This window comes from Phoenix dactylifera, chromosome 12 (genome assembly GCF_051530095.1).
Source record: "Phoenix dactylifera cultivar Ajwa chromosome 12, Ajwa_hap1_PhDact_Kaust_v1.1, whole genome shotgun sequence".
In the NCBI taxonomy this organism is placed as follows: domain Eukaryota; kingdom Viridiplantae; phylum Streptophyta; class Magnoliopsida; order Arecales; family Arecaceae; genus Phoenix; species Phoenix dactylifera.
This window is the reverse complement of record NC_143201.1, coordinates 18,441,386-18,454,182: the sequence shown is the minus strand read 5'-3', so window position 1 is coordinate 18,454,182 and position 12,797 is coordinate 18,441,386. Positions and strand designations below refer to the sequence as shown.

The 12,797-nt window shown below is 39.9% G+C and overlaps 1 protein-coding gene across 1 annotated transcript; it reads right to left on the bottom strand.

The window, feature by feature from the left end:
• Positions 1 to 4,198: 4,198 nt before the first annotated feature.
• Positions 4,199 to 5,699, bottom strand: LOC103705697 (uncharacterized protein At5g01610-like). Its single transcript, XM_008789515.5, has 2 exons — positions 4,915 to 5,699; positions 4,199 to 4,813 (listed from the first exon to the last, which is right to left on the bottom strand). Exons 1-2 carry the CDS (start codon positions 5,386 to 5,388, stop codon positions 4,751 to 4,753), a joined length of 537 nt encoding a protein of 178 aa, XP_008787737.1. The 5' UTR covers positions 5,389 to 5,699; the 3' UTR covers positions 4,199 to 4,750.
• Positions 5,700 to 12,797: the final 7,098 nt, after the last annotated feature.

Genomic DNA, 12,797 nt, shown 5'->3' with positions numbered 1-12,797 from the left:
ATCTGATATTTTAAAGGATATCTATGAAAAAAAACCTATATTTTATTCTATGAGGCCATTACTTAGTCTCAGAGCTCAGTAGTTCCTGTAATCATGCTACAACTTGTTATCTAGCTACCACTAATAAACCTGAGCAAATTTGCGACAACAGCTGGCCATCCAATGTAGATGTTCAATCATGTCAAAACCACAATCTAGATTATGTCATTTTCTAGATAACGAATTTTTCTGTTCGATATTCAGCCAGACAACTTTCTGAATAAATCCCAATGAACAGGGATGCTTCTTAAATTTTAGAGAAAAATGGAGGAAAAAAATGATGCTTGTTCACCTTAAACAATGTTGAAACTATTTGAGAGAAGGGTGGGGGAGGTCAAATTATCTTGTACCTTCTTGAACAAAGTTATCAAAGTTGCCTTTAAAACTGCTTAGCAGCCAAGAGGCAGTCCTCCAATTGCCTTCCACTCACCGAAGGCTCCACATGACACTTACATCCTCAAAAGTACAATTATTTCAAAGAGCACATCCTATTTATAAGAGTGATACAAAGAAGTGCATGCGAAACTGTAGTTTTAATACGGAAGATAATTACCTTTATAATGGGGATCACAAGCAATGCAAAACGTAGGGTACTGGAATGCTGACAGTGATTCAGTTGTTTAAGCACTGGTACTTTGTCTTCCTCATAGACTCCAGATCTGCAACAGCTTAAAGAATTGGAACCTACTCCTTTGTTTCTACATTATGTGGGCTGATTTGGAAGGAGTGCAATTAACGCATCTTCAATAACTCCAAAGAAAATTTTCAGGAATCGAGCTTTTTTTCAGACTCGGTCAAGCTCACTTTGCACTGTCCTCTATGTTTTTTTCTTTTTATTATTCTTGCTTGCACTGTAATTTCATACTCTTGATGAAATCTAGGTGGGCCTTGCACTCTCAAAAACAAAAAAGAATGGTCAAATTGGTCCAAGTCGTTGAATAGGTTCATGAGGATATATTATCCAAATTAGGATAGTCAAGCCAATTACTGACCTCAAGTGTCGACTAGTTTCAGCTAGATTTGACAATGGACCAACTTATAGTCCTATTTTTAAGTCAAATCATTGGGTGAGCTTCAGATATATGATTTTTTGGGGGAGGGGTGCTGGGTTGGATGAAATTGAGAGGGATTCCTACGGTATGTGGATAGAATGAACTGTTTTGGTTAGGTATAGGCAATGGATTTTTTTTTCTCTTTTTTTTTTTTGGAAAAGAAGAAGAGGCGTTGGCTATGAATAATGATATTTGGGCTGAGATTTAGGATATGTGATGGTAAGGAAAAAGTTTCATCGGTTTAGGGGTAAAGCTAAGGCTTATGGGTTAAGTCCAGGCTCATGCCTTTCATCGGGTTTGGAACTTATTTGGTCTAATAGCCTCCTGCAATTGCTTGCTTCTGAAGCACTTAGGGAGGGTGCTTATAGTACACACTATGCCATGTGTTCCCCAATATCTTACCTAATATGGCAGGTCATATCTTATAGATCTTTTATACAAATAGAGATTGCTCGCTTAGTGAGAAAAACAAGTACATTAGAACTTAATTGATGGAGACAAAATCTAAAAAGTATGATAACCATTTTTGTTTTAATAACAGTTCTGTTCTATTTGTAGACAAGAATGTTTTCGCGAACATACAAGATAATCTTTAAGGTGCCAGTTTAACAAGCTGATAAAGTTTTTGGCACTTAGATCAAGTGATCTAGGATCAAATCCTGTCTACGGTTTAGAGGGTTAGGGAAGGCTGCCCCATTGTGTAGCTCATCATTCTAGGTGCCCTTGTATCTTCGAAAGAAAGAGAGGAAGAGAAACATGTTCTCCCATGCATAAAGGTACTAATACATCTAGCCTAATGTCCTGAACATATCCTCCTCCTATCTAATGTTTACATCTTCATATGACAACACACCAACTTGTTATATTCAAATTCATTTTATCCAAAGTTTGACTAAAAATTCTACAAAAAAGAAAACTGGTATTAACATCTTACATGAAGCAGGTGAAACCACAACATGCCTAGATGTACATCTGCACGAGTGTCTAGTTCAGAATGAGGGTGCAGTTGCAGTTTGCCAGTTTCCACATGAGTGAACATGTCAATTAATTTAAAGGTATCAAGATGACTTTCAGGTACTTCTGTTCCTAACATAATTCCTTCATTTTATTTTTTTTAGAGGAATTCCTTTACCTTCTCGCTAGTTCATTCTAAGAGAGAGTTTTAATGTTGGTTCGTTCTTGTTTAGCTATCCTATTGCAAGTTCCTTCTTTTTTTCAAGCCTTGCACATGAACCCTATTTTTTTTTTTTTTTGGCACTTTTATCCTCTTCAAGTTGTGGCAAAAGGTGGCCTCATGCATATCTGTATTGTGAACCAATAATTATACTAGCAGCCAGTCGGTGCACCACTTAAATCAAGAATACAGCCTCGCATGCATCATATGCATAAGAGAAAGGGAAAAAACAAGTTGCGTACCATTTGCAAGGAAGCATTTTTCTTCACAGCCTTAAAGGTGTGTGTCAGTTTTTGGGCAATCCCTTAAATGAATTGGTCCTGGTCCCCTCCTCTACAACGCAACGATCCAAGCATTATCTCATTTGTCTTCATCAAGCTCTGTTCAGGATCCATGAACGACAGGCATTAATTGGTTGACAACAATTTGCCCTCTCTGCCATGGTCTCCAATTCCATACAAAAAAATTTGCTTTCACTGCAATAACCTGTTCTTGCATATGTTACCAAAATAAATAACCTTCTTGCACATCAAACAGCAGCATAAATATCAATTTTTACTTCAATCCACACTCGACAGCTTGATTTTACTCCTGTAGAGCCCTTGCCCAGAAGAATAGATCATATCAAATTTAATTTTCTATACAAGAACCATCAAATTTAATTGACACTCGCATGCACCAATCCAAATCCAAGCTAATGTACTGCCACTGCACACACAACAGAAAACTAACAACAGAACAAATAAATAGATAATCTTCTTTACATTCACAACTTTTCAAATATCCAGTTCTACCATAATTGTTGTTCTGTTTGAGGCTTTGGATGATTAGGTTGCTAGCTCCTTTGTCAAGAACATTAATGGAAATATCAACATCTAACTTGGCAAATCATCGTCGGAGATCGTCTGAAGTGGTCTCCATCAAAAATGCCCATTTAAGATGTGTTTTGGAGCTAACATAAAAATTTCAATTGAAGAACATTAAGGGAAACATCAACGTCTAACTTGGCAACTCATCCTTGGAGATCGTCTGCAGTGGTCTCCATCAAAAATGCCCATTTAAGATTCCCACAAGAATTCTAGCATCCATACTGATATCTTAAGCTGTGTTTTGGAGCTAACATAAAAATTTCAATTGATCGGCACACCATCACACAACTTGGAGTCACCAACACTTGCTCTGTCAGAACTGCTGCAAGATTACTCCAAAATAGCTACATGTTATAAAAGTTTAGGTAGAATAACAATTTTTTTCACATATCCACAATCAAAGAAAAGCAGGGAACTGTTAAATGGCAAGACTTCACCTGAAGCATTGCAATATTGCTCACCCGTTGTGCCTACAGCTGTTGTCACCATTGATCATTCAAGCTCAGTACTACAATCATATACTGACATGTATTTCGTCCTAACATTGCCAACCATATCCTAAATTTCTAGACAAGTTCAAATCTAAGCAGATACCTACATGATTTCCAAACTTGAGATGCCACTACTGGAGTATGTCTGATATCTGCTTGTTCTTATCATGTAGCAGCCACAAATTATCCGTAGAATTTAATTATTAAAACTCATAAGCCTTTGCTCAGCTACTTGAGCATCTGGTTTCCATTTGATTCACCATAAGACTGGTAATACACTTTTTTCTTCTGCATAGATCACTCATATCAACAATTCATATGATTAAATCCCTGATTTAGATAAATCAAAAAGGAATATAGAAGCTAAATACAGTTTAAGTGACTCTGAAAGATAGTAATCCATCCTGCAAGACAGCAGATATAAACTAGCTGTTTTGAGTATCTATCTGCATTCCAATATGATTCCATAAGATTGACAATATTTTTTTGTTCATAGATCACTTATCTAGACAATTGATATCACCAAATTTCTAACTTAATTGATTCAGAAAGGAAAACAGAATCAACCCATAGTTTGACTCCAAAAAGATCGCCTTTCATCACGTAAACAAGAGATACACATATTTAAAAGCTGCCTTCATCTAACAAATGCCTAGAGAATACATAAAGATAGATGATTCCGCCATATACAGAGAGACTCGAAGCATTACTTACAATACAACAAAGGCAACATAGCAGGAAGAACAGGGTCCATCCCAACTCCCCTGCTATACATATATATGAATATATATATATGTAAGCCTTTCACCAGGTTCATCGTAGGTAACAAGAACCAAAACTTACAAGCAATATATAACATTAATTACCAGATTTCATTTGGATGGAATTGAACTCCCTCAACTCCCTTTCCTATATCCTCTCGAATCTTATCACTCGTTGTTCTCACCGTGACGACGACTCCATCCTTCATCATTCGGTCAAAATTTTCCGCATCGCTAGGATAGAGCAAATCCGAGGGAACCTGCACTGCAACTGCAATCACACACATTATAGAAGCCAAGCCGAGCCAAGACTAAGCCCTAAGACTTCTCTAAAAACAAGGTATGATTTTAATTCTTCTCTGATTCACAGAACCGGCCTTTGAGCATCCTGTTGATCGAGCGTGTAACGCAGCTTTCCCGATCGATTCTGCAATCCAAATCAACGGATATTATTATTATTAGATCCGACCAATCGAACAAATCAATCAGCCCGATCTTTTGTGTTGTTCGAATGAAGACAGGGGATACCTTGGAGGGGAGGCGGGCTTCGGAGGAGGAAGAGGAGGAGAAGGGGATGCAATCCAGCGGCGTCTCGAAGAGGGAGAGGGAGAAGCGCTTGTAGATGACGCCGACGTCGAAGTAGATGAGGCCGGAGCTGGGGATGTCGACGCGGATACCGCGGACGGGGAACCAGAGGAAGAGCTCCTGGGCGGCGACGCCAGAGAGGGCGGCGATCTGGCCGTAGGAGAGCGTGCCGGCGACGGTGGAGTTAAAGCGGACCTCGCTCTGGCTCTCGAACTTGGCCGTGCACGCCGCATCCAGCCGGACCTCGAACCGCCCGTCGCCGTCGACCTGGAAATCCCTCACCCCCTTCGGCAGCAACCCCATCGGCAAGCCATGCGATTTCAGCACCTCGTACGCACTCATCGCAGCCGCCGACGAAAGCAAGCAAGAAATAGAGAGGCAGAAGAGTAAATTGGTCCGCATGGTGTGTATCACCATTACTAGCACGCAGATAAGTCTCTTGCAGCCTCTTTACTCGCCGGGATTCGAACGGGGGGAAATGATAAAAGAGCGAAGAAGTAGAGGACGAGAGAGACAGCGGCGCTGCCAGCGAGAACCCAGACGGGAACAAGGGAGGGAGAGAGAGGATTAGGAACAAGGCTGCAATAATTGAAGGGCCGATGGGGACGGAAGCGTAGGACCCACCGTCCAAACCCTCCGCCCTCTCTCTTAGCTCCTAAATCCTAATCCGAGGCCTCCTCTCTCCCTCTCTCCACCGTTGTTGGTCTTGATGGTGTTATTTCTTGTTCTTTTCCCCGCTTAGGGTTTATTATTATTATTATTATACAAGGGCAGCTACACTCACGGATTGGAATGTGGCTAAAAAAATTAAAAATTAAAAATTAAAAACTATAAGGGCACAGAGAATGGCACATTGTTCGTACAAAAAAAATTTTGCAATCTAATCTACAGTATTATTTATTTTCGTGTATACATATGTGACTTAATAGAAATTACTCTTCCGGCAATCTGCAGACGTCGTGGGACAACGGTCTTTTCTCTGTATTATATCTCCAACTTCAAACCTACTTAATCACTATGGCCGAGTCTTTTTCGAAAAAAATACGATCCGAGTCCAACACCAGCTTGCTTGCCTTCCTTGTTTCTCCTACTCTTCAAACGAGCTGTAGTTTTGAATGCGTGGGGTACAAGGATTGGGGGAGGGAGGGAGAGGAGAAGGGGGGGAGTGGATCAGTTACAGCCATAGATTGTGGGGAGGGCATGTTGTTTGTCTGCCACGTACGCTTCTTCTGCCGAGGGCGCACAGGGATTACACGTGGGGTGTTGGACAGGGAAGGGATCGTAAATTCGTAAGACGAAGGCCAGGCACGGCACATGGTGTCGGTGTCGGTTTTGGTTTTGGTTTTGGTTTTGCGGATGAGTGGAGAACAATTTAGCCTTGAGATGGATGGATGAATAGCTTATACTAGCCGTCAATCAACGTATTTTGCATCCTTCATTAGCAAATCTGAGGTAGGTTATGGGATTTTGTCCTACCAAATGTCCAAGATAACGTATCAAGGTTAATGAGAGTTAAATTATGGTTTGAGCAATGCTGTGATGATGGTGATGATGATGTGATGGTTGTTTTTTTTTTTTTAGAAAATAGGAGGAGAGGCGGAGGGGCAGAATCCCACCCGTGTAGCAGCCTCCACTGGGCTCTCCTTCCATTAGAGAATGTTCGATGCATGTCGCAAGTTTCCGCGTTACCCCAGCGCCACCTCAGTACTAATGAAATGAAAGCATATCCACATAGAGCTATCCGGGCATGAGGCATGCGGTCTCCTGATTTAATCGACGCCCATGCGTTTCGAATCCAGACAACTCGGGTGGAGTCCAAGTTCCCTTACCACCAGACTACCCACCTTGGTGGCTGATGTGATGGTTGTTTGACAAGTTAGCATTTCCATGTATGCCATATTGAGCATGGTATTAAGTTAGGGCATAATCAAAATAAAGTGGTTCTAGATGGCCCTAGGTTGCATGGGTATGTATGTATGTAGCATGGATGTGATAAACCACAATGGGTAGGAAAGGAAGTCTGTGAAACAATGGGTTCTAGAATGTTGGGGGGAAAAATTGGGGGAAAATGAAAATATTTAAAGAAAGGAGGCTTGATTTGCTAATACAATGCATGATTGAGAGAGAGAGAGAGAGTGAGTGAGTGAGAAGGATAAGTGGTTTGGTTGATAATAATGGTTGTCTTTGGTTAATCTATTCGTTGTGGCCCACCGCTAACGCACGCACTCAAATCACCTTAAAAAAGAGGCACATGCACTCGATGCGACGCGCGAATCACGTAACCCCCACAGCAGACCCGAGAAACTCACGGGAAAAAAATCTTCGTACCTTGTCAATATATATATATATATATATATATATATATATATATATATATATATATATATATATATATATATATATATATATATATATATATATATATATATATATATATATATATATATATATATATATATATATATATATATATATATTTGGGTAAACCAAAAAAATCTTTTGGGACTTGGGATACTTTTCTACTTTTAGAGTGAGGGTAGGGGGGATTTTCTGGCCTGTTATTTGATGGGAGCCCGTTGGAAAATGCCCTGCTTCAAGTATGGGTGCAAGGGAATCAAGCTTGATCGAGTTTGGATTTGATCTAATTTAGTTTAAAATTAATTTTGAATTTGAATTCAAAGATCGAGCTTAATTTGTTTACTGATATTTTAAGCTAAATTCAAGCTTAATTTTGAACCAAGCTGAGTGAAAGCCTACTTGATTTGCTTGATAAGTTGAAATCAATTTGAGATTAAATCAAGCTTCATCGAAACTTGAATGTATGCTTGATTTCAAGCTTTGATTTGAAGTTTGGTTCAGGTCTAAATTAATATTCAAGCGATCCAAAGAATCAAAGAAAATATCAATTAAAATTGTATTCCAATGATCTATTATATATGAAATATTTTTTTATATATAACTAAATATATTTGAGCTTTGTCAAGCTAAGTTTGATTGAGCAAGATCAATTTTTGACTTGACTTCAAATTAATTTCTGAGCTATGTTGGTGGTTCAAGCTTGATTTGTATAGCTTCAATTTAAGCTCGATTCAAGCTTCTCTCGAATCATGCTTGAATTGAGCTTAAGATGCTCGGTACATTTAATACCCCTATCCCAATGTGAACCAAAAACTTTAGATTTTTCAAAAGCTCCAAAAAAATTAATTCGATCATCCATTTAACAGTATGTGAGGCACTTGGATCCAACAGCAATGTTTGATTTCACTGTTCAATTTATGAGCAAGGAATGAGAGCAACACCCAAAGAGGCATGGGATCTGATTTGCGCTGGACCATATATAATAACCAAAAACAATTCATTGCATGTGAACCATATCTCTCATCTAAAAGAAATATCTCAGTCAAAAGCATTTGGTGCAAATAACTACTCCTATCTGGCCATTGCAAAACCAATATATCTAAAACAGCATCAAAATATTAGCCAAGATTTGGCAATCAATTTCGTACTACATTAAAACATAGGTCTTTTGATTGTTGTGTTAAAATCAAGATCTAGAATGACATATAAGCTTGTTTTCTACTATGCCAATCAATACTCTAGAATCTCAGTCAACACATATTGGAAGATGACTAATGTTACACAGTTCTCATTTGATGTATACAAAAAGTTCTTTTCATCTTGATTCAAATTCGTCAGGCCTTCATTTCGAAAAATTATGTCCTGCACTGCATGGCCATGCACCATGTCAATCATCAAGATGCATTTCTCTGAATCCATTCATCATACTCTCATCTCGGTATGGATATGCATGGCTACGTTGGTGCATGCGGTGCAAAATATAAACTGTAACAACTCAGAACTTCATCCATGATGGCTAACCGAAAAGTATTACATAGATTTTTTGATCCTGTATAAGTACCTATAAGATCTATCCAGCAAATAGCCGATATGGAACTAAACATACGCTCGCATGGGTGCTTACATAAACTCTCCTCCATTTCAACCTTAATAAATCAATATCTCGAATCATCGCAGCATGCATGGATCAAACTAGTAGTGATCGCTGAGATACTCCATCTTTATAAACCTTGACATGAACCAAACGTCACTTCAAGTTTTTGAGAGCCCCAAAAGATATTCCCCCAAGTCGAGGCCAAGATATTTCCATCTCTTGTGATCATAGGCTCAGGGGGGGGACTCTTGGAACCGTGGGTATCATCACCTTATGATCAGAACCATGTTCTCGTTTCACACACACACACACACAAAAAGGCCAATGTATAAAGTTTGATTAACATCGAGTCCAAGGTACATAGGACCCAGGCCGAATCTTTTCGGCATTCACAGAGACCCCGTTTGAAGGACCAAAGTTCCCTTCCATCAAGTATGTCTCGCTTATGGACAAAGTTAGGCTTAAAGCCTTAAACTCACAGTTCATCCCTTCATCTGTCATGCAGGCATGCTGGCCCTCGTTAGATCAGTTGCATGCTCGTACTAATTGTTCTGGCCCCGCTAGCCACTGATACGAGGAATGACCTCTGTGGGCACTGCTCTTGTGGAATTATTTATTCAGGTAATGGTGATGGCTCCATGTATATTGCTATGCACAACTCATGCCCTTTCGAGTTGGAGTGAGAGACCTCTCACACAAATCTGCAAGCTGACTCATCATGGTGCCCCGTCTGGGGTTTGGCCCTCCTCAACCATATTTTTTGTTGTTAAGTTCCTCAATGGGTTCCCATATTTTTCGGCATGCGGCGGAGGTCACCACGGCAACCGCGTCGAGATCTTATGAGATGGCTAGGAACATCTGGGGTACCCGTTCCACTGTCACAGCGCCCAGATTCGCCCTATTCTCCTGGGTGCCCCCACCCCTTGTTCATGTCAAAGTTAATTTCGATGACGGTAGGTCGGCGGATGGAGTTCATGGAGGAGCAGACTTTGTGATCCAAGATCACCAGGGCAGGCTGATTGCGGCGGGTGGCTGATGCACCCCTGGTTCGACCGCTATTGAGGCGGAGCTTCGGGCAGCCTGGAAGGACGTCTTCTATGCGAAGAGGGTACTTGGTGCATATGGGGTTTACTTGGAGGGTGACTTCTCTACGGTGATTGACTTGATATGAGGAGTGAATAGATTGGGGGATGGCCACCCACTGATTCGGGAGACCCACAGATTGGTTAGGGAGATAGATTCCTTTCATGCAGCACATGTGTATTGGGAGGCAAACAGAGCGACTGATTGGATTGCCTCTTTTGTTGTTCGGCATTTTAGAGAGTTTATTTGGACTAGGGATACTGATGTTCCTGATGCTCTGTTTTATTTTCTTTCTGCTGATGTAGCTGGATGTACTCATTTTAGAACAATATGAAACGCCGTTTTACCCCAAAAAAAAAAAAGAAAAGGCATGCAAAAATTATACATTAATAAGCTACAACTCAACAATATTAGAGGATAGGAGAAATTATACCTTGCACCATGTGCACCGCGCCGATCATGCATCTCAATCCCTAGGGGTCCCTCCCATTCATCCTGCGCTTGTCTTCAATTGCTACCTCTCAGTTTGTTCTTGTGGTGCACTGCTGACGTGGTGCATACGGTGTAGGGTATAATTTCCTCGGGATAGACAATATAACCTAAAAGCTATCAGAAAGAATTATTAGCGAGAATTTAATGATGGAAAATTCGGGTTCGAGATTTTATGAGGAATCAATCTGTTAAACCTCAGCTTAAAAAAAAAAAAACAGAAGTTGGTCAGTGGTTGGTGTGACCAACTGGCAAATAACTTGGAGCATGAATAAGAAAGATTGTTATGCTTTAGTATCAAATATTATGACAAGTCATCAAGCAAGAATAGCCAGCAAATAATGGCATGTTATTGATTGAGGGGAGAAAACATCATTTGGTTCGAATTTATAATGAATCATAAACATCAACTGTCAACTTCCTAAAATGATGCAAATGGATCTATCATGCAAGTTCTGCATGCAGAGCTTGCAGGTGGTGTCAAGACCTGAAGACATGAGTAGCCATGCTACAAAGCAATCAGTAGATGTGTAAGACTGTCATTATATTACCTCACAGAATAATATTGGATAAGCAAAGAAGGACTAGTGGATATGCAATGGGCAAAGATTTTAGGAAATTTTGGACCAAAAAGGGCCTCCTATGAGGTCTTTTTCCGTGGGGTCTAGTTATAATTGCACGATATGTGTGGCATTTCTGTTTGCTGAATTGTGCCAGCCAAAGTGCGATCGATCTCGGCATAACTTATTGCACAGATAAATTAACTGTCAAAAAACAAGTTAGAATTAAGGCAAGTGCAAGAATTCAGCAGACACCTCGCCAACCCCTAACAGGAATAACTGATCTTACAACGCTTGTATTGTTTTCAGATACATATAGCATTTATTTCTAATGCATTTATCAAACTTTTCTTAAATTAATGTCTAGCTTTTTTTAGGTGAAGGCTTTTTGGCACCTAGCTCCTCAGGTGATAAAGCGAACATGTCGTCTTGAGGGCGTCTTTTGCTTTTGACAACCTTAGTATATGAACTGGGTTTCTGCACTCTAGGATGGTCTGCAAAATAGTCTGCAGATCAGTTCCCCTCCCATAATCAAACTATAATAGCGCGAAACATCATCTGGTAGTCTTCTTGGCCATCTGAATTTCCCATTCAGAAGCACCGCAGCAATTGCAGCAAGGGATTCTCAGCATAATTTCTGAAAGCTATTTTTCCTAGCCTAGATCAATCAATCCATTCTCAATTGCTATCAGATCTAACAAAACAATACCATCGATTTATGGATGTTTCAGCCAGTGGTGTCCCCAGCATCTCTGCAAGTAATTTAATATCTGCAAACTCCCCAAGTTTGGTGGGTGAAGCAGCAGTCTTGGTGATTTTTAACTCAACCATGACCCAAGTTCAACACATGTCTACTCAACTCGACCCAAATATCAAGTTGGTTCGGATTTGTTTCAGGTCAGACTGGCCCAAAGGGCAAAAAGAAAGGAAAAGAGAGTGATAAAATGACAAGTACATATAGTGTAGATCTGAGGATTATCTCAGAAGAGCAGAAGAGCACATACTTCAACATGTCTGGCCATGAGCCTCTTTCTTTTGTTGTCATTATTAGGGAAGTTATGCTTTAAGGTGTAACCACATGCAACTTCACCCCTAAAGCATTAGTCAAGATTTTGTTAATCTAGGAGCATTAAATCTTAAACAAAAATATGGTTTGTGATCAAAGGACCATCAAATCTTCAACAGCCTCATCATTTGAGTGAGCCTGCCTCACTTTGGATCTTAACCATGGTGCTTTAGTTTCATTTGTAACCTCCAGTAAGGTCCCTCTTCACCATTTTCTTTGTTCATCTTCATAAGTAAAATTCAATCGCATATATCCTCACATTGACCGCCAAGAAACTGGGGATAAGAGTAGAAAGCATGGATGATGCGCGCATGCATTGAACTTGTCGGTGCTCATAAATAGCTTGAAACTGAACAGATTAATTGAGCTTTCTTTCTTTCTGGCATCAAACTTTTTAGCATATGTATAGCATCTCTAAAATGTATCCATCACTATTTGTTTCATTTTGCTTACACTTGAACTGCATATACTTCATCTTTTAGATTTTAAGCTAAAAGTGACAAAAATCATCCTCTTTTGCTCGGTTAGGACAATGACAAGAACTGTGGAAGGTCAAGAGGCTTTGGGTTTGTCAATTCTTCCACAGAACATGAAGCTAACCGTCTTGAAGCCAAAGATGCCATGGATGGAAAGGTAAAAATATATGTTGCCTGTAGTTCAGTGGGTTGGCTTTGTT

What these genes read in the sequence shown, in the direction of transcription:
- LOC103705697 (XM_008789515.5), bottom strand. Translation starts at nt 5,388, where the DNA reads ATGGTGATACACACCATGCGGACCAATTTACTCTTCTGCCTCTCTATT. An exon ending in AAGCCCGCCTCCCCTCCAAG is followed by an intron (nt 4,814 to 4,914) that starts GTATCCCCTGTC and finishes TTTGGATTGCAG; the next exon opens with AATCGATCGGGAAAGCTGCG.